The sequence below is a fragment of the Brachycentrus maculatus genome, unplaced genomic scaffold (genome assembly GCF_059751285.1).
Source record: "Brachycentrus maculatus isolate JH-2025_06_01 unplaced genomic scaffold, ASM5975128v1 h1tg000342l, whole genome shotgun sequence".
NCBI classification, from domain to species: Eukaryota; Metazoa; Arthropoda; class Insecta; order Trichoptera; family Brachycentridae; genus Brachycentrus; species Brachycentrus maculatus.
Window position 1 is genome coordinate 107,608 of NW_028281091.1, and position 23,124 is coordinate 130,731.

A 23,124-nucleotide genomic window follows, 5' to 3' on the forward strand; every position below is an offset into this window, starting at 1 on the left:
GCGCGAGAGACGCCTGCAAACATTGTACAGATGGGAGTTGGGTGTTGCGGCTACTTGTGATTAGTATACTGAGGGTCGGGCGGCAGACTGCCAGAGTATAATTAGGGTCCTTTTCCATACTGTCGGTAGAGAGCGGGAGACGCTTGCGAGCGTTCTATTTGCTTACTTTAGGTAGAGCGCGAGAGACGCCTGCAAACATTGTACAGATGGGAGTTGGGTGTTGCGGCTACTTGTGATTAGTATACTGAGGGTCGGGCGGCAGACTGCCAGAGTATAATTAGGGTCCTTTTCCATACTGTCGGTAGAGAGCGGGAGACGCTTGCGAGCGTTCTATTTGCTTACTTTAGGTAGAGCGCGAGAGACGCCTGCAAACATTGTACAGATGGGAATTGGGTGTTGCGGCTACTTGTGATTAGTATATGCCGACATTGGCGGGCGCCACTCACCGGCACATGCTCTCGACGAGCGCCCGTTGGCGCAGCGCGGCCAGGCGCTGCAGCGCGGCCAGCGAGTGCGCCAGCTGCGCGGTGCGCTCCACCAGCGGCGCCGCGTCCGACCCGCCCGCCAGCATCGCCTGCGCGCTGTGCCCCATCTCCGCGATGATGGCCGAGTACGTGTCCAGCTCCAGCTCCAGCGCCTGCCCAAACAGAGGGAACATGTTTATATGGACTTAATACACCAGCCCACAGCGGCCGTGTGCTAAGCTTTGAGGATAGGTGTCTGCGGACAATTTTAGGCGTGCGGTGGTTTGACTTTGTGAGGAATGAAGAGATAAGGCGTAGGACGCAGCAAATCTTGGTCACAACTGTCGTCAAGAAAAGGCGATTCAGCTGGCTTGGCCATGCACTCCGCATGCCTTCCGAGAGCCGCCATCAAGCTCGCCTCCTTTACAAGGCATCAGGTTCCCGACTACTGCTGACATTTCGTCGGCAGTTCTCATCTGAACTTCGGGACGCGGATCTGACTTGGGAGGATGCAAGGGAGCTGACAGCCGACAGAAAAGCCTGGAGACAGTTTGTGGACTCCATATGCTCCACCTAGGTAGCGGATATGGTTTAGTATAATACACCAGCGGCGCCGCTCCCAGAGCGCCTGCCTAAACAGAGGGACTGTTACACAACCGGATTCGGTACCGGATTAAATAACGGACAGGCCAGATTTGATATAGAGTTCAGTTGATTCAATACTTGATTTTCCGGATTCAATACCGGGTTAACCGGATTCAACATCTGATAATCGCGTCTCGATATCTATTTAACCAGATTCAAAACTAGATTTACCGGATTCAATATCAAATTTATCGGATTCAACACCTGATTTATCAGACTCGGTACAGGATTTAAAAAAAACCGATTGCCGGATTTGATTCTACTCATTATCGACAACCACACAACTCAAATTCTTGGAAGTTCTATACATACATATATATGAACCAATTTCGAAACGTTGTTCTTGAATCACTAGAACTTCACTAGAGACATCTATTGGTGAGATAAAAAGAGGCTTTTTATTGAGCAGAAACTCTTTTATTAGTATGCGAGGTCCGAGGTGAGGAATGTTTTTATTTTCATTTTTATTATTTTAGCTTGTAATTTGACCAGTTGATTTATTTACAACATTTTGAGTGTGTCCAAATACCATTTATATATTGCGATGTCAAAAAATAATACGAAAAATAACTCATATAATTGAAGATAATCCAGATATCGCTCACTCCTTTCAAGAACGTCATAAATCAAAAATCGTCAATTTTCAAATGTGCATGTTTTCGGAATGCCCAGAAAATGTACTATATCCCAGCAAAAGCGGCATATTTTTAACTTAATATTTACCCGCTACAGAGCAGAAAGTGTTGTTTTTGCATTTTGAAGAAAAGGTATTGTTTCATTATTTTTTAAATATACTAAATATTTTTCAAATGGAGAAAAAACCTTCAGGTTTTACTGAAAAGATCTGTTTCACAGTAAAAAGTTCAGTAAGTGGCTTGATACTTATTTTTAATACATTGTATTATATTTTTTATCTGTAAAAACGTTCTCCTGAAAAATCAAGTATTTTGATTTATGACGTTCTTATTTGGACACACTCAAAATTTTAGAAAATAATGACTAATGATTATGTAATTTGGTTTATACAAATCTGCGGAAACAGCTGCTTCTAACTCTTGCAGCTACACAAACTGTTACTTCTCCCCACTCAGTTACCTTGTGCGCCGTGAGCAGCTGCATGGCGTGGTCCCTGTCCCGGCCCTTCTCGGCGGAGGTCAGCGCCGCGCCCCGGTCGGCCAGCCAGGACTCCACGTCCAGCGCGTCGTGCAGGAACTGCTGCACGCGCAGCGAGCGCTCCAGGCGCGCCATGCGCAGGGCCCCCGCTTCCTCGATGTCCGCCCACGCCTGGCGCAGCTGCGAGCACAGGTCCTCGATCTGGGGGGGACACTCTCCTTATCATTCATCGTTCACTTTGTGTAATACCACTTATTTTTATTTTATATTGTTTCACATTTTCAATAAATTTCGCAACTAAGTTTTTAAAAAAATTGCTTAGCAAGAGCAGATCTGTTAGGAAGCCTAGATGCTTCTGTATCAGATCTGGGCATGCGGTGGAACAGCTTTCAATAATACCACTTATTACAAGTCCTATAGTAACGCTCTCCTATAGTAATGCTCTCCTTATCATTCATCATTCTGGAGGGAACAAGGCTTACAGTAACACTCTCCTTATCATTCATCGTTCACTTTGTGTAATACCACTTATTACAAGTCCTATGGTAACGCTCTCCTTATCATTCATTGTTCACTTTGTGTAATGCCACTTATTACAAGTCCTATAGTAACGCTCTCCTTATCATTCATCGTTCTGGAGGGAAGAAGGCTTATAGTAACACTCTCCTTATCATTCATCGTTCACTTTTTGTTATATCACTTAAATGTAGGTAGACAGGATAGAATGCCACACACGTGACTATCCTAACATTTAATTTGTATACTTTTGTTGCAAGAATAGGTTGAAAATGCCTATAAAGAAAAGGTTCTAGAGAGATGCCCTGAGTAACCCTAGATTCTTTAGTGATGAATGTTATATACAGAGGATAGAATGCCATACGCATGACTAATTAAACATTCATACTTCTATTCTGCATGCTTTCTAGAGAGACGCCCTGAGGAACCCCAGACATAATCTTGAGTTTTAGTGATGAATATTGGCAGAGCGGATAGAATGGCACATACATGACTATTCTAACATTTAATTTACATGCTTTTAATTCAAGAAAAGGTTGAAAAATGTCAATAAAGAAGGGGTTCTAGAAGTGTGCCCTGAGGAATCCTAGACATAATCGTGAGTTTTAGTAATGAATATAGGTAGAGGATAGAACGCATAGAATGGCACAACATAACTATTCTAACATTCAATTTACATGCTTTTAATTCAAGAAAAGGTTGAAAAATATGTCTATAAAGAAGGGGTTCTAGAAATGTGCCCTGAGGAATCCTAGACAAAATCCAGAGTTTTAGTAATGAATATAGGTAGAGGATAGAACGCATAGAATGTCACATACATAACTATTCTAACATTTAATTTACATGCTTTTAATTCAAGAAAAGGTTGAAAAATGTCAATAAAGAAGGGGTTCTAGAAGTGTGCCCTGAGGAATCCTAGACATAATCCAGAGTTTTAGTAATGAATATAGGTAGAGAGGATAGAACGCAATACGCGTGACTGTCTTAACATTCCGAATTCATCGAAATTGCATGCCTTTGTTATAAGAAAAGGATGAAAAAGACCTATAAAGAAGGAGTTCTAGAAATGTGCCTTGAGGAACCCAAGACATAATCTAATAGTGCCTATTAGACTACTCTTGAGTTTAAGTTATGAATGTAAATAGAAAGGATAGAATGCCATACGCGTGACTATTTTAACATTCATACGTCTAATCTGCATGCTTTTGTTATAAGAAAAGGTTGAATAATGCCTGAAATGTAAGGGTTCTAGAAAGCTGCCCTGAGGAACCCCAGATATAATCATGTGTTTAATTGATGAATATAGGTAGAGAGGATAGAATGCCACATACGCAACTATCCTAACATTTAATTTGCATGCTTTTGTTACAAGAAAAGAACCTCAAAGACGATCTCGAGTTTTAGTGATAAATGTAGCCAGACAGGATAGTACGCCACACGCTACTAAGACTGTCTTAACATTCATAATTCTAAATTGAATACTCTTGTTATTATATAAGAAAAGGTTGAAAAAGTCCTAAAAGAAGAGGTTCTAGTGAGCTACCCTGAGGTGCCCCTGAAGTGCCCCAAAGATGATCTTTAGATCTCGATCAAAAGTCCTCTCCCCACCTTGTCGGCGTCGGGCAGGCGCTGCAGCACCAGCTCCTGGCCGCGCGCCAGCTCGCGCTCCACGCCCGGCCGGTGCGCGGCCAGCTCCTGCAGCAGCTTGGCGTGCTTCTTGTGCAGGCCCTGCGCCGCGTGCAGGTCGGCGCCCAGCGCTCCGGAGCCGGCGGCCGCCGCGCGCTCGCCCACCCACTGCAGCTCCGCGTCCAGAGAGAACTTGAACTTGTGGAACCTGCAAGTAGCGAACGTCGTCAATTCGGAAACCTTTCCATGAACAATGGTTGAGTGGAAATGCGATGACTGACCATTCTCTGTAAATGTCTTTGCACTGTTCCGTGTCTGTCTGTTGTGCTGGTCGGGGTTGTGGGCGTCTGTGTACCGGCCAACGTCCAGTCGGAATCGGATCTAACTGACTAATTGAACTAAATACTAATCCCTTTCACTGCCTACACCGGGGTACTTCTAGAAAATTTGGTGATGAACTTACAATCTTGTATTTATTTAGATTGGCAGTGACAGGTATATTGAAAGCTTTTAAATGTAAATTCACAGTAAAATCGGGATGTAAATTCACAGTAAAATATTGTTTCACATTTTCAATAAATTTCGCAACTTAGTTAAAAAAAAATTGCTTAGCAAGAGCAGATCTGTCAGGAAGCCTAGATGCTTCTGTATCAGGTCTGGGCATGCAGTGGGACAGCTTTCACGTATCGCCCTTCAAGGTAACCCTGAAGAAGGCAGACCTCCGAAAAGATGGAAAGACAGCTGGGAGTCAACATCCCAAGAGCGACATGCGAAGGCACAAACAGATCCCTAGGATCTACAAAAAGTAGAAGGAGAAGACAAATATTTCTTGTTGGGTAATTTATCCAAAATTAAACAAGGTTTATGTGGTTGAATTCTACATTTATTTATGTATATGTTAATACGTGACGCGTTTCCTCTTAGGGCATTATCAAACACTCGATAATGTCCTATATATTCGATAAGGTGTTTGATATTGACTTCATTAATTGATTCGGCAGTCACTTTGTGGTAAAATCTATCCATTTTTAATTAATGTTTTACTTACAACATTTTGAGTGTGTCCAAATACTTGTTCACAAAATCTGGATTATCTCCAATTACAGGAGTTATTTTCATTTTTTTTTTTTCTCATGTGTGTGATTATAATCCAAGATTCGGACCTCACATACTAATATGAGAGTTTCTGCTTAGTAAAAAGCTTCTTTACATCTCACCAATAGATGTCTCTAGAGAAGTTCTAGTGATTCAAGAACAAGGTTTCTGAATTGGTTCAATATATATTGTAGAACTTCCAAGAATTTGAGTAGTGTGGTTGTCAATAATGGGTAGAATTGGTGAATGTTACACGTGTGTAAAGTGATCACTTAAACCAGCCTATGACGGTCGTCAGCCCCGTAAATGCCCAGACTTCCATATTCTTCTTCATCTTTGATGAGATGTCAAAAAAAAAATAAAAATAAAAATAGAAATAAAAAATGAATGTTTTACTTAGTAAATACCACTATTTCTTAAAATCTACTATGACACGTGTTTCGATGCATTCCACATCATCAAACACCGTATTTGTATACGGTGATAATGTCCTAAAAAGACGAAACGCGTCACATATTAACATATACATCAATAAATGTAGAATTCAATCCAATAAACCTTGTTTAATTTTGGATATATTACCCAACAATTCAATATGGAATTCTACCAACTGTCTGCACTTACAATGAACAAATAATTCTCTTTTTTTTTTAAATGATGGATGCAAAGACGTTGAACTCACTTGAGTCCTTCTTCCAGTAGGGTCCTTCTTCTCTGAGCGGGCTCTTTCAAGTCCAGTAGGGCCTGGGAGGCCAGCTGCGACTCCTGCTGCACCGAGTCCACATCGAAGTGGCCCTCGGCAGCCAGGTCCTGGCCCGAGGCCTGCAGCTCCGCCACGCGCTGCTCCCACTGCGACATCTCCACCTCCAGGGCCTGGGGATGAGAGATAAGTGTTGTAGGTGCCTCGACTTGAGGCAGAGCATCTATCGTTTTTGTACGAAAGAAGATGGAAGTCTGGGCAGATGAATTTAGGCAAGGAATTAAAAAAAAATTGAACAGGAGGATTGAAAACCACCCATATATGAATTTTAATTCCATAACATTATAAGAACATAACATATTGCTCACTCTTTTCAACAATGTCATATCTCAAAAATCGTCTATTTTCAGTTGTGCATGTTTTCGGAATGCCACGAAAAAGCACTATATCCCAGCAAAAGCGGCATATTTTTAACTTAATATTTACCCGCTACAGGGCAGAAAGTGTTGTTTTGCATTTTGAAGAAAAGGTATTGTTTGATTATTTTTTTAAATGTACTAAATATTTTTCAAATGGAGAAAAACCCTTCAGGGTTTACCTAAAAAGATCTGTGGCACAGTAAAAAGTTCAATAAGTGGCTTGATATTTATTTTTAATACATGTCATTATATTTTTAAACTTTAAAAACAATGCGATGAATCTCAGCACTAAAACGGTTCAATTTGTTTTTTACGAAGCCCTCTTGCGACAGGGGATTGCGAGCCCTGTGGCCTAGTGTATAAAGTGTACTTTAGCGTGTGTGGTGTTTAGACCGGACCAGACGGACGCCGTAGCAGACTCGGAGGCCGTCCAGGAAGTCAGAACGCTCCACGCCGCTCTGTGATAACTCAAAATCAGACAGACCCTCATTTTGAAGAAAATGTATTGTTTAATAATTTTTTTTAAATGTACTAAATATTTTTCAAATGGAGAAAAAACCTTCAGGTGTTACCTAAAAAGTTCAATAAGTGGCTTGATATTTATTTTTAATACATTTTATTGTATTCTTAAACTTTAAAAACGATATCCTGAAAAATCTAGTTTTTAGATATTTGACATTGTTGAAAGGAGTGAGCGATATACTCTATATTATCTGTAATCATAGTAAAATAAAGGACATTTTCCCATTTTTATTTTTATAATTTAAAATCGTTAAAATAAGCGCAATCAGTCAGTACCGCAAGTTCTACATACTTATATATTAATTTATGTCTGCTAGCAACACGTTATTTTTTTCTCTTGTGGTACTATGAGAAAGCGAAACAACTATACTACTCGGCTTTCTTTTGATCAATTGTCCCGCTACCCGCGCTCAGTCGCCGCAAGACAACGCGCTGGAAAGGATGTGGAATCAATGACTCAACTGGTAACAAGTCAGAAGCTGCGTACTACGATTTCCATACAACTATGAACTGAGGCGCTTGATTGAGGGACCATACCTGATGCTTGTTGAGCAGCGCCTTGCAGGTGCGCAGGTCGCGGCCGGTCTCGCGCGCCTCCAGCGCGCGGCCGAGCTCGGTGAGCCGCTGGCGCGCGTCCTGCGCGAGGCGCGCGTGCGCGCGCTGCGCGGAGGCCTGGCGTAGCGCGCGCGCTCGCTCGGCGGCCGCGGCGCGCAGCGCGCCCCAGCGCGAGCGAAGCTCACCCAGACGCGCTCCCACCGCCTCGGAGCGCGCCGGCTCCGAGGCCACCAGAGCTTCTCCGGTCTGGAAAGAGTCACATCACAATAGGTCAGGTTAAATTTTGATGAATTTAAGAGCTTAGAACAACCACTATAGTAAAAGTAAAACCCTTATCCGCACCCCAATGGTGCATAGGGCACTGCGTCATATAAACGCAGTGTTATCTTGATCGTATACACATGAAGGAAAGGCGATCAACCCTCCGCTTCAAGTACCAACCAGTCCAGGGTAATATTGAATAAATATTACAGTGAAAATATCAGTCATATTTATTCGACCCTCCTTTGGAATCGAACCCAGGACCTCCAGAACGGTAGCCAAGCGTGCTGACCATTACAATACGGAGGCGGACATACTAATTAGGGTCATATACTAATCACAAGTAACCGCAAACCCAATTCCCATCTGTACAATGTTTCTTGGCGTCTCCGCTCTCTACCAATAGTATGCAAAAAATTATAACATTATAAGTCAGGTAATATTTTGATGAATTTAAGAGTTTCTGACTACCTCTGTAGGTCAGGTAATATTTTGATGAATTTAAGAGTTTCTGACTGCCTCTGTAGGTCAGGTAATATTTTGATGAATTTAAGAGTTTCTGACTGCCTCTGTAGGTCAGGTAATATTTTGATGAATTTAAGAGTTTCTGACTGCCTCTGTAGGTCAGGTAATATTTTGATGAATTTAAGAGTTTCTGACTGCCTCCGTAGGTCGGGTAATATTTTGATGAATTTAAGAATTTCTGACTGCCTCTGTAGGTCAGGTAATATTTTGATGAATTTAAGAGTTTCTGACTGCCTCTGTAGGTCAGGTAATATTTTGATGAATTTAAGAGGTTTTATCTGCCTCACAGGCTAGGGACAATGGGAAAGATTATGTTCTGAGCGGTTTGGACATGTGGAGCAAATGGATAATGAGAGAATGACAAAGAGAGAGTATTTGGCAAATGTGAATGAGAGAACAGAGCGAGGACGGCCGGGAGAGACTTGGCACGACCAGATCAAAAGGAACCTGCAATTTGGTCATGTCTAAAGCCAATGTAATGGACATAACTAGATGTGTGGGTGTAGAGGAAGACGAGAGTGTGTCAGGACAGAGGGGTGTGGCTGTCTATCCTCTCTGCCTACCCCTGCAGGATGGGAAGTACACGGTGGTGGTAGTATAAAGTGGTACGTACGTTGGTTACATTCCTCAGCTGTCCCTCGTTGGCATGAAGCTCTCTTTCAAACGCTTCGTGCTTCTGTAGCTTCCTCTCTAGGTTGGTCAAATCCCTGAAAACAGGCACCACATTGCATTATGACTGTATTATGACTATTGTGATATCACCATAGTATAATTTCAACTCATAATGACATCAATGTGACATCATAAAAACTCATAATGACATCACTATTACATTGATATAAGTCATAATGATATCACTATGACATCATAATAACTCATAATGACATCACTATGACATCACTACAACTCATGATGACATCATTATAACTCAAAATCATCACTATGAAATTGATAAAAGTCATAATAACATCACGATGACCTCATAATAACTCATGATGACATCACTATAACATCATAATAACTCAATGACATCACTTCATAACTTGTGATGACATCACTTTGACATCATTATACTCATAATGACATCACTATGACATAATTACAACTCATGATGACATCACTATGACATCATTATAACCCGTGATGACATGACTATGACATCAATAGAACTCATGATATCAATATGACATTATTATAAATCATAATGACATTATTATGACATCATTAAACTCATAATGACATTAATATGAGATAATTATAACTCATGATGACATCACTATGACATCATGATGAAGTGCAGCGCTCACCTGTAAGACTGGTCGGTGGCCGTGCGCATCTTGTCCAGGATGAAGGCGTCCAGGTCGTCGGCCTCCGCCGAGAAGTGGCGGTAGGCGAGCGAGGCCTGCAGCGCGCGCCGCCGCTCGGCCGCCGCCTGCCGCACCGCCTCGCGCCGCTCGCGCACCTGCTCGCCGCGCTGCAGGATCCTGCACAGAGACAAAGACGATAGAGCAATGAAACTTATGGAACAATGGAACGGGTACTAGATCCTGACCCTGTGGAACACCACAGTGTTTCAGAGATATTTCGCACCAGTTGGAAGGTTTTGAATATCTCCTTCCTATAACAATGACTCTTCTTTTTCAAACCCACATCCGCACCCGGAGGTGCATAGGGCACTGCATTATGTATGACACATGAAGGAAAGCTGATTAGCCCTCCACTTCAGGTACCAGTCCAGGATAATATCAAATAAATATTAGAGTGAAAAATCATTTAACCCCCCCTGGGAATCGAACCCGGGACCTCCAGTACGGTAGCCAAGCGTGCTGACCATTACACTGCGAAGGCGGATAATAACTCTTACCTTGTGATAAGATCGGTGTGTGTTACTTACTAACTTACTTATAACCCTTATCCGCACCTAATGGTGCATAGGGCACTACATCAAATTAACGCAGTGTTATCTTAATCATTAATTACATGAAGGCAAGGTGATCACTCTTGCGCTTCAGGAACCAGTCCAGGGTAATATTAAATAAATATTACAGTGTTTAATCACTAATATTTATTTTCATCCCCCTGGGAATCGAACCCGGGACCTCCAGCACGGTAGCTAAACACGCTGACCATTACACCACGGAGGCGGACATCCCGATTTTACTGTGAATTTACATTTAAAAGCTTTCAATATCCCTGTCACTAACAATGTAAATAAATACAAGTTTGTAAAACCACCACCAAATTTTCTAGAAGTACCCCGGTGTATGCAGTGAAAGGGATAGAACAGAGACAGAGAGGTAGAGAGGTCTGGGGGAGGTTCAAGATAAGGGTACTCACTGGGGCGTCGCGTAGTGCTCGGCCTTGGCCAGCGCGGCAGCCTGCTGGTAGAAGGCGCGCAGTCGGTCGTCCTGCGCGGCAAGGCTGCTCTCAAAGTCCTCGTGCCTCTTCACCAGCGCCTCCACCGACTCCACCGAGTCCTGAACAAAAGGAATAGTGAATGTGAAATCTATATTTGGAAAAGAAGCAGAGGAAGACCGAGAAAAACATGGCACGGTCAGGTATGCCAAGTACTTGAAGGTGGTCAGGTCAGGAGTCGTAACAATCGGCGGGTATGTATGAGGAGATGCATGAACGTGGAAGAGGCGAAGAATGTTTGCAAGGACAGAGTGGTGTGGCGCTCTATTCTCTCTGCCTACCCCTGCGGGAAGCGGCGTGATGGTTAGTTAGTTAGTTAGTTTTTTTTTATATTTTGTATATTAAAAGCATTGTTAACTTTGTGGTATGGTAATATAACACTCTCCTCATCATTCATCCTTCACTTTGTGTAATACCACTTATATAAACACTTATTCGTGGCTCGTCCACCTCCGTAGCGCAGTGGTCAGCGTGTTTGGCCACCATGCTGGAGGTCCCGGGTTCGATTTCCAGGGGGGTCAAAATAAATATGGCCGATTTTCACTCTCATATTCATTTAATATCACCCTGGACTGGTACAAGAAGCGCAGGGCTGATCACCTTGCCTTCATGCAATTAACGTTTAAGGTAACACTGCGTCGCTACGATGCAGTGCCCTATGCACCATTGGGTGCGGATAAGGGTTGGAAGAAGAAGAATAATTCGTGACTACCGGTTTCGGAATAATCATTCCATCATCAAGTCATCAAAATAAAATTATTAGTTTTACATTTGTACAAAAATAAAAATCTTGAAAGAGACAAAGAAAACAAGTGAATTACAATGCGAATATTTTGAAAAGTGGACTCAAAGTTGAATATAGTTAGTTATTTATTAGCCTGCCAATTAAGCTTTCACTGCTTTATATATTCTATTCTATAACTGATTTTGGTGACATTACACAGCCCTGTTAAGCACCTTTAGAAATCCCAAACCACGACACCTTTGTGACCAGCGCCTGCATTCCGACTGCATTTAGTCTACTTCCATCCCACTCCACGCTACACTCTCCCACACACTAGATACAACATATGGACTCCGCAAGAGCATACCCCGAGGTCCTGGAACTCCAGGAAGGCTTCCAGGGCTCCGCTGGAAGCATCGATTCTGTCGGCTTCCCGGTTGAAGGACTGGAGCTGGAGACACTGCTGCAGAAGAGCTTGCTTCTTCTTCCAGTCTATGGAAAAAAAATAACTATGAAATATTTTATCACAGACAATATACCTCCTTCCGGCTTTAGCCACACCCAGTGGCGCTTAGGGCACTGCATGCTATAACAACCGCCGTCATTAAACTTATCGAGGTTTATTAATTTTTTCATTAATTGATTCAGATAAAAATCTATCCATTTTCAATTTAAGTTAAAATAAAAAATCTAATCTAATGACAAGTGTTTTCAACGCATTCCGCATAATTTTCAAACGTACGGTGTTGACGGAACTTGTAAAGAAAATGAAAATAGATGCGATGCGCAGCTTACGGGTTAACCATACATTAGGACCATAGTGTATTCATCCAAAACCCCTGGCTTCTCGGGATAAACAACCGTGAAGATCAAGAGGAAGGCATTACAATTCGTCGGCTCATCTTTCCCCGCTCCAGACTCGGCCTACTCGACGTCCCAGGACAGATTGACAATGTTTTGCTGAATTAATTTATTGTATATCCATGGTCAGCCTCCGTGGTGTAATGGTCAGCGTGTTAAGCTACCGTGCTGGAGGTCCCGGGTTCCATTCCCAGGGGGGGTGAAAATAAATATTAGTGATTTTACACTGTAATATTTATTTAATATTACCCTGGACTGGTTCCTGAAGCGCAAGATTGATCACCTTGCCTTCATGCAAGTAATGATCAAGATAACACTGCGTCAATTCGACGCGGTGCCCTATGCACCATTGGGTGCGAATAAGGGTTATAAGTAAGTAAAGGTACCTGAAGCGGAAGGCTGATTACCTTTCCTTCATGTGTTTACGATTGAGATAGCACTGCGTTTATATGATGCATTACTCTATGCACCATTGGGGTGCGGATAAGGGTGTGAAGAAGAAGATATACGAGGAGATGCTTGAATACCCTGGACTGGTACCTGAAGCGGAGGGCTGATCACCCTTCTTTCGTATGTTGACGATCAAGAAAACACTGCGTTTACATGATGCAGTGCCCTATGCACCATCGGGTGCGGATAAGGGTTTAAAAAAATACATACATTTTATTTTTATCCAAGTCTTTTTACGCGTTCTTGAGGTAGTATTTTACGAAAATAGCGCTATGCAAATTATCCAAATTATTATTAGTACATAGTATCAGTAGTACATAGTATGCATAGTATGCATAGTATAGTACCAAAGTACATAGTATGCAAAAGGTGCTTTTAAGCACTTCCCGCAAACAGTGTGTTAAGAGAGACGTCTTGTATTGAGGTCTCTATGTGTGGAGAGTCCACAGAAAGTCCTTAGAGAGGAATCCCTGATGATGAAGGGTCTGGAAGGAAGTAGTTACCTTCATCCACGGCAGCACGGTCGGCCTTCAGGGCTGCCACTTTCTCGGCGACTCCAGTTAGGGCCGGATTCCCCTTGACCAGCTTCTCTCCCAGCTCTATGACCTCGTTCAGCCTGTGAAACAAAACAGGGATGAAATAGGGATAGCCATACATTGTGTACTAGCTGCCGCCGGCCGCGCGATGTCGTGGCTCGGTCTGGCTGAACGGAAAAGAAAGGAAATAGAAAGCACGCATTCCTTATGTTATGTTTCATTTCATATGAAACGATGCAATCGATTGGAAATGCCATGTGATAGCATGTGTCAAGAAGCATGCTGTCCGCCATTAGCGAGAAGATATTATGTATACATATATACATAATATCTTCTTCTAACCCTTATAACCCAATGGTGCATAGGGCACTGCATCTTTTTGGCAGAGTGTTATTTTAGTCGAACAGATGAAGGCAAGGTCATCACTTCTGCGCTTCAGGGACCAGTTCAGGGTAATATTAAATAAATATTAGAGTGTTAAATCAGTAATATTTATTTTCATCCCCCGCCCCTGGGAATCGAACCCGGGACCTCCAGCATGGTAGCTGAACATGCTACTCATTACACCACAGAGGTGGACAACATATAAATGGTACATGATGTGATTCATACGTCGCATCGTGTGCGAGCTCTCAGCAGTATCTATGGTTGATTTGAGTGAGCTTTTCATTTAAAAGAGACTCTTTTGACAAGGATTTGAACACACCCAAAATGTTGCAATCGAGAACATTGAAAATGCAAAGTGACAGCATACTACTGGCTTAGGCCTTAGTCCCTCGACGCTCTAGGAGGCTCTGGCTGACATCTGACTTGATGCTTCCAGGTCGTCAAGAAGCATGCTGTCCGCTATTAGCAATATACTTACTTACTTATAACCCTTATCCGCACCCAATGGTGCATAGGGCACTGCATCGAATTGACGCAGTGTTATTTTGATCATTACTTACATGAAGGCAAGGTGATCACTCTTGCGCTCCAGCAATATACTAACTAACTAACTAACAAACTAACCATCACGCCGCTTCCCCGCAGGGGTAGGCAGAGAGAATAGAGCGCCACACCACTCTGTCCTTGCAAACATTCTTCGCCTCTTCCACGTTCATGCATCTCCTCATACATACCCGCCGATTGTTACGACTCCTAACCTGACCACTTTCAAGTATTTGGCATACCTGATCGTGCCATGTTCTTCTCGGTCTTCCTCTGCTTCTTTTCCCGCTAACATTTGCCTCATAAATTTGTTTTACCAATACAATATAATATACACTTGTAATATATATATATATATATATATATATATATATATATATATATATATATATATATATATATATATATATATATATATATATACACCGCAGGACAAAAAAATTTACGAGTTTACCTGCTACCGCACGCCTTGACTTTACTGAACTCTTTTTCTAAGAAATCCTTTTTTGATACCTCTTTCTTTTGTTCGATAAATTAAGGACACTATGTGTCACCTTTCTACAATATTTATATTTAAAAATGTCTCAAACAGTCTTGTTTTACCCGCGTTTGAGTGAACATAACACAACAATCATGAAAAGTGCAAAGAAAATGTCGATTGCGATAAAATCCAAAATAATCACATTGTCGCAACAAAACATATCTAATTGTGAAATATCTCGTCGAGTTGGGTATTCAGAAGGTGCAGTGAGGTTTTTATTAAAAAAATTCCAAGAAACTGGATCCATAGAACGGAAAAAAGGAAGCGGACGGGGGCGCGTGACATCTGCCCGAGATGATCGCTTAATAAAAAAAATACTTATGCGCGATCGATTTTTAACGGCATCTGAAATACGCGCAGAGGTGCAGTCTACCAGCACATCAACATTTTCAGTAAAAACAGTGTCCAGGCGGCTGTTGGAGCATGGTTTCCAAGCACGAAGACCCGCAAAGAAACCATTACTGACGAACAAAATGAAGAAGGCTAGACTGGATTGGGCGAAGGAGCACCAGAATTGGACCTTGGAGGATTGGCAAAATGTTATTTTCTCCGATGAATCAAAATTCAACCTTTTTGGTCCAGACGGCATAAAGATAGTTCGACGAAAACCTGGGGAAAGATATCATCCGTCGTGCGTCACTCGAACCGTTAAACATTCACCCTACGTCATGATTTGGGGGTGCATGACAGCGTACGGTTTGGGACCTCTAAATTTTGTACAAGGTACGATGAATGCCATCCAGTACAAAAAAGTGTTGAAAAACCATCTTATTCCAACAATCGAGGACATTACGCAGTATACGGCGGACCCGATTTTTCAGGACGATTCTGCGCCGTGCCATAGAGCCCGCACTGTGAGTACAAATATTTATTTTTTTAATGCATTTTGTGACCACTTGATAAATAATTTATTGTTTATTTTACAGATCAATGAATTCAAGGATAAAATTGGCTTAAAATCGATGACGTGGCCCAGGAATAGTCCTGATTTGAACCCGATAGAAAATTTATGGGCTATTATGAAAAAAAAAGTCGGAAAAAAAAAATCAAAAAACATTGAGGAATTAAAAAGAAACTTGATTCAAGTTTGGGAAGAAGAAATAACTTCAGAAATTTTAGATTCGCTTTACGCTTCGTTAAATAATAGAATTTTACATGTTATAAAAAATAAAGGTGAATTCACTAAGTATTAAATATTTTTAAATGTTATAAATATGTTTTAATGTAAAATACCTTAATTTAAAATAAAGCGATTAGAACCTACTTCTTAAATATGAATTGAAAAAAAACATGTCTTTTATTATTTCATCACAAACACTCGACCATAAATGAACCGTTATGGGTCTCTAAGGTTCGGGTAATCTGATACCTGGTATATAATGGCAATTTCCAAGTACAATTCATGAGTAGGATCTTTTATTTTAACCTTGAAGTAACGAGTAGTCATCACATATGTCAAACAATACAAAAAAAAACTAATTAAATATCAAGAATAATTCATTATGTGTCAATTTTAGTTTTTTTGAGGACTCGTAAATTTTTTAGTCCAGGGGTGTATATATATATATATATATATATATATATATATATATATATTTATATATATATATATATATATATATATATATATATATATATATATATATATATATATATATATATATATAAATATATATATATATATATATATATATATATATATATATATATATATATATATATATATATATATATATATATATATATGATATATGATGCAATTCATACGTCGCATCGTGTGCAAGCTCTCGGCAACATCTATGGTTGATTTGATTCGGATACATCCAAAACATTGAAACTCACTCGTCTCTGTGCGTGTTGATGTCGTCCAGGAGGTCGTTGTGCTCCTTCAGCAGGTCCTCTGCGGTCGCCACGTCCTTGGCCATGATCTCTGCGGCCAGCTGCTCCTTGACGACCTGGAACATAACGAGAGGTCAGCCAGAGCCTCCTAGAGCGTCGACGGACTAAGGCAATAGCTTAATGCAAGTGCTCCGCGAAATTAAAATTAAATAATCCCTTACCGCACCCCAATGGTGCATAGGGCACTGCTTCATATAAACGCAGTGTTATCTCGATCGATTACACACGAAGGAAAGGTGATCAGCCCTCCGCTTCAGGCACCAGTATAGGGTAATATTGAATAAATATGACAGTGAAAAAATCACTAATATTTATTTTACCCCCCCTGGGAATCGAACCCGGGACCTCCAGAACGGTAGGCAAGCGTGCTGACCATTACACTACGGAGGCGGACGAAAATTGAGAACGCGAAATTATGAGAACTAAAATGTAATGTTGGCTCATTTACTGTGCTTGCGATTTGCAAATATAATGGCTAGATGGCCAATAAACAATCGTCGATAGCTTTCCAACCGACATTATGCCTTGCTTTCCTTCAAGGAATCCCTGAAGGACGCAGACCCCCGGGCAGACCTCCAATAAGGTGGACAGACAGCTGGGAGTTGTAGGCGTCTGGCCACGCCATTTGGTGTTGTCGGGTTGACCACACTGAAATACGAATTCGCCACGGAGATTCCCGAGCGGATTCAACAAAAGCGGCCAACCGAAGCGCGGAGACCGAGATTCGCTGTATCGCTTGATTGGTGAAGGACGTATATTTTAGCTTCATATTTAATTCAAAGTTCCATAGTCAATTAGATTAGTTAATATCAATAGTAATTAAAATGTAACTAACTAACTAACCATCACGCCGCTTCCAAGCAGGGGTAGGCAGAGAGAATCGAACGCCACACCACTCTGTCTTTGCAAACATTCTTTGCCTCTTCTACATTCATGCATCTCCTCATACATACCCGACGATTATTACGACTCCTGACCCTATTAAAATGTAAGAATTTATATCAATAAACCAACTGTAAGTGCGAACTCTTAAAATATCCTATTCTGGCATCCCGCACAAAAACACACACCGGGTCTTCCAAATTGGTTGACCCCGACGAAAGAACACATCAAAACTTGCAACGTTACAACGGCAAAACGCCACATTACAACAGCAACACGCCACAATTAAACATCCGAATTTGAAACAGTTAGCCACGATTGTCATGAAAAAACTGTCCGCGAGTGAGTTTCTGCGGACAAAACTGTTTCTGAAGAGTGAATTATTTTTTTTTAAACTTTTTTTATAATCTGATATCATAGTCAATGCTATGAGTAACATATTTTCTTCAACAGCAAAAATATTTACACCAGTATATTTGTGGTGCGTTAATGATCAAGATAACACTGTGTTTATATAATGCAGTGCCCTATGCACCATTGGGGTGCGGATAAGGGTTAGAAGAAGATATTATGTATACACAATATCTTGTTCTTACTAATGGCGGACAGCATGCTTCTTGACAGATGCTATTACATGGCAATGAATTGAATTGATATTTGTAGTATGTTTTGTATGAAAAGGGTAGAAAGACAGCTGGGAGTCAACATCCCAAGAGCTACAAGCGGAGGCACAAACATATCTTTAGGATATAGAAAAAGAAGAAGAAGATCATGCTTTGCAAATTGACGAGTCTACTGACCGAGCTTGCTAACCATTGCACTACGGAGGCGGACGAAATTCACCGTAAAATTGGGATACAATTTTCATGCACATTTTCTATAATATAAATTTCGCAACTTAGTTCATAAAAAAATATAAAAAATTGCTTCGCAAGAGAAGGTCTGTCCGGAAGCCTGGATGCTGTATCAGATCTGGGAATGCGGTGGTATAGTCCAAGAGCAGGTCCGTCAGGAAGCCTAGATGCTTCTGCATCAGATCTGGGAATGCGGTCCAAGAGAAGGTCTGTCAGGAAGCCTAGATGGTTCGACTTTAGGACGGCTTTCAGTAAGGCTCACCTGCAGCCAGGCCAGCAGGCTGGCGCTGCTCCGGATGAAGATCTGGTGGCCCACGGCGCTCTCGAGGCGCGCGCGCCGGTCGGCCGCCTTCTGCTGGCACTCCTCCCACATGGCCTGCACCTCGCCCTGCCGCCCGTCCACGTTGGCGCGCTCGTGCGGGTACGCAGACTTCACGCTGCGAAGGGCAAATCAAGGAGGCATTGCATTGTGTACAGAAGATGTTAGAAGGCATTATATATCAACTGGGGATATGACATTGTTGATAGGAGGCATTACATCAGTGATTCTTAACCTTATTTTGCCTACCACCCACTTTGAGAAATCGCTCACTCCTTTCAAGAACGTCATAAATCAAAATTCGTAAATTTTCAGTTGTGCATGTTTTCGGAATGCCCAGAAAATGAACTATATCCCAGCAAAAGAAGCATATTTTTAACTTAATATTTACCCGCAATAGGGTAGAAAATGTTGCTTTTGCATTTTTAAGAAAAGGTGTTAATTATTTTTTTAAATAAACTAAATATTTTTCAAATGGAGAAAAAATCTTCAGGTTTTACTTAAAAAGATCTTTTGCAGAGTAAAAAGTTCAAGAAGTGGCTTGATATTTATTTTTAATACATTGTGTTATATTTTCAAACTTTAAAAACTTTCTCCTGAAAAATCAAGTTTTTTGATTTATGACGTTCTTGAAAGAAGTGAGCGAAATGTTTTTTTTATCTAAAGCTCCCCTCCCAATATTTTTTAAATTACCATCTGTCGCAAATCTGAAACAGTTGGCCACGATTGTCACGAAAAAACTGTCCGGGAGTGAGTTTCTGCGGACAAAACTGTATCTGAAGAGTGAGTTTTTTTTCTAGTATTTTTTTAAACTTTTTTTATAATCTGATATCATAGTCAATGCTGCAAGCAACATATTTTCTTCAACAGCAAAAATATTTACACCAGTATATTTGTAGGGTGTTAACAATCAAGATATTTATTATAATGCAGTGCCCTATGCACCATTAGAGTGAGGATAAGGGGTAGAGGAAGATATTATGTGTATACATATACAAAATATCTTCTTCTTGCTAATGGCGGACAGCATGCTTCTTGACAGATGCTATTACATGGCAATGAATTTAATTGATATTTGTAGTATGTTTTATATCAAAATTATTGCGTAATTTCATTGGTTTTCTTCGACAACCATCCTTACACAATGCCTACTGGATCTTCTGCAGCTACTACTACTACTACTACCATCACGCCGTTTCCCCGCAGGGGTAGGCAGAGAGGATGGAACGCCACACTCTTCTGTCCTGACATACACTCCTCGCCTCCTTCACATCCATACATCTAGTCACACATGCCCTCCGATTACGCAGACTTTTGACACCGCCAGATTTTAGGTTCTGATTGATCTGATCGTGCCGAGTCTTTTTCGGTCGTCCACGTTCTGTTTTCCCTCTCACATTCGCCACATATATTTTCTTAGTCATTCTCTCGCTATCCATTCGCTCCACATGTCCATACTACCGCAAAGAGCTCTTCCTAATCTTTTCAATTATTCCTCGTTCAGCCTTACATTCCTTTCTGCAGCTAAATGCTAAAAAAATTTAAACACCCAGTCAGAACGTAAAAACGTCCATATAGGGGTGCTGGCGCCCCGGTTAAGAATCACTGCATAACATTTTTAACAGGGGATATTAAATTGCTGATGGAGGGCCATATAAATCATGGACAGAATACTACATCAAACCCAAAAGATGTATTAAATGATTTTGAAAAAAAATGATGATTTTTTTAGTAGTATTTCTAATAAAACACGGCTGATGAAGCGATGAAGTGAGTGAATGCTGACCTGTCGGCGAGCATGTGCACGCGCTGCACCTTGTCCCGCAGCGGGGCGAGCTCGCGCTCGAGCTGCGCGTGGCGGCGCTGCAGGGCCCGCACCGTGTGCAGGTCGGCGCCCAGCTCCTCCCCCTCCAGCTGCTGGCTCTTCTCGCACATCCAGTCGCTGGCCTCTGCGCACGTGCGCTCAAACAGCTCCACCCTGCCGACAACAAAAGGCGGCTATATATTAACAGATGGTTTGCGGGAAACGCCATCAAATCTCCCCCCTTAGTTTTTCCCTCTACATTTTTCCCTAATCACCCTTTTTCCTTCTTATATATATATATTTTTTTAAAGGAATAACCCGCAAAGCATCTATTTTAGATGCTTTTCTGCAGGTAGGATAGTAAGGATAGGGAAGGTAAATGTGAAAAATACATCACAAACACCCAGACCGATTGAAAATAAATCTTTCTTGAATTCATTTTGCCATTTGCGGGAATCGAACCCGTGACGCTAGTTTCGCAGTCGAGCGTCTACCGAACTACGCCACGGCGCCTGTCTCTAATAACTTTTAACCATTTTACTGCCATACATTTTCGATAGAACTATCTAGAAGCTCGATCGCGCTTTTCGGCACTAATACAGTTTAGAAACGTCTGAGACATTGCTATCTGCCATTAGAATCTTAACTGTCCATCAAACCTCCTCCCTCTACCTCCTTCCCTAAACTCCCTTCTTCCTTTGCCCTCCTTATTATCACCAATTTGTAATTTATGTTATTTTTAATGTTGAAGTACTATCTACCCTCTGATTGCAAACAGCTATATATGGTCTCAAACGTTTTGACCAATATCACTAGTCTGTTTTTGGTTGGTCGGAAGATATTGCTTTTTAGCAATAAGCCCGCCAATGGACTTATTTCTTTTCTGTACATGAAGTTTAAATAAATATTACATACTGCCAGTAGAGGGCGAGAGATGCCTATAAGCGTTGTATTTGCTTACTCTTGGTAGAGCGCGAGAGACGCATACCACAACATTAGTATAATTCGGGCCATAATATGCTAGAGGGAACGGACAGATGTGCATCCAGACCTCTCTGGATGAGCAAGAATATGAGAGATGAATTGGCCGGCCCCAGAAGAGATGGGCTGGTGGCATTGTTTTTTTTTTTTTTTTTTTAAACCCTTATCTGCACGCCAATGGTGCATAGGGCACTGCTTCATATAAACGCAGTGTTATCTTGATCGTTTACACATGAAGGAAAGGTGATCAGCCCTCCGCTTCAGGTACCAGTCCAGGGTAATATTGAATAAATATTATAGTGAAAAAAATCACTTATATTTATTTGACCCCCCCTGGGAATCGAACCCGGGACCTCCAGAATGGTAGCCGAGCGTGCTGACCATTAATTACACTACGGAGGTGGCATTGTTCCCGATTTAATTTATTTATCTATTTATTTAAACTTCATGTACAGAAAAGAAGTAAGTACATTGGCGGGCTTATTGCTAAAAAGCAATATCTTCCGACCAACCAAAAACAGACTAGTGATATTGGTCAAAACGTTTGATACCATATATAGCTGTTTGCCATCAGAGGGTAGATAGTACTAGAACATTTAAAAAAAACCTAAATTACAAATTGATGATAATAAGGAGGGCAAAGGAAGAAGGGAGTTTAGGGAAGGAGGTAGAGGGAGGAGGTTTGATGGACAGTTAGGGTACTAATGATAGATAGTAATGCCTCAGACGTTTCTTAAAATTATCCCTCCCGTTCCCAACACAGATTTAAATAAAACATAGATTTTAAGAAAAAAAATCCTCTTAATGATCTATAAACCTCGTACATAACAGGCAATGTAAATAATAAATGAGCTCCCATCTAAAAAAAGTCGCTATATTTTTTGACATCTCATCAAAGATGAAGAAGAACATGGAAGTCTGGGCACTTATGGGGCTGATGACCGTCATAGGCTGATTTAAATTATCACTTTACACATGTGTAACATTCACCAATTCTACTCATATTTGACAACCACACTACTCAAATTCTTGAAAGTTCTATATATCGTAGTCATACAGGAGAAAGTGACCAAGTGCATTTTTTTACAAAACCGTGATCATTGACTATTTGATATCTTACTAGCTTAATATTGCCCTGAAAAACATCTCAAAGGATTTTAAACTTGGAAGTATAATATATGGACTTGGTAAAAATGACTAACTGCATTGATGTTTATTTTGTTGCCAAGCAAAAGTGACTTAAATGGCCCTCCTGAACATTTAACGTTTTGGTAGTTGGTCACTTTCTCCTGTACGACTACGATATATATGAACCAATTTCAAAATGTTGTTCTTGAATTATTAGAACTTCACTAGAGACATCTATTAGTGAGATGAAAAGAAGCTTTTTTATTGAACGGACCTATGACGGTCGTCAGCCCCGTAAATGCCCAGACTTCCATGTTCTTCTTCATCTGTGATGAGATGTCAAAAAGTAATATGAAAAT

The 23,124-nt window shown here is 41.2% G+C and overlaps 1 protein-coding gene across 7 annotated transcripts in view; it reads right to left on the bottom strand.

Moving 5' to 3' along the window:
• Positions 1-23,124, bottom strand: part of kst (spectrin beta chain, non-erythrocytic 5 kst) — a 158,791-nt gene that overhangs the window by 70,788 nt on the left and 64,879 nt on the right. For all 7 annotated transcript variants that reach the window (XM_088269217.1, XM_088269216.1, XM_088269215.1 and 4 more), the window contains exons 23-35: positions 20,639-20,830; positions 18,796-18,970; positions 16,741-16,853; positions 13,395-13,507; positions 11,948-12,072; positions 10,779-10,918; positions 9,749-9,925; positions 9,055-9,148; positions 7,638-7,901; positions 6,142-6,332; positions 4,347-4,572; positions 2,205-2,423; positions 447-637 (exon numbers count right to left, since the gene is read on the bottom strand). In XM_088269217.1, coding sequence (XP_088125343.1) covers positions 447-637; positions 2,205-2,423; positions 4,347-4,572; positions 6,142-6,332; positions 7,638-7,901; positions 9,055-9,148; positions 9,749-9,925; positions 10,779-10,918; positions 11,948-12,072; positions 13,395-13,507; positions 16,741-16,853; positions 18,796-18,970; positions 20,639-20,830 — 2,220 coding nt within the window. The remainder of the gene's footprint in view (positions 1-446; positions 638-2,204; positions 2,424-4,346; positions 4,573-6,141; positions 6,333-7,637; positions 7,902-9,054; positions 9,149-9,748; positions 9,926-10,778; positions 10,919-11,947; positions 12,073-13,394; positions 13,508-16,740; positions 16,854-18,795; positions 18,971-20,638; positions 20,831-23,124) is intronic.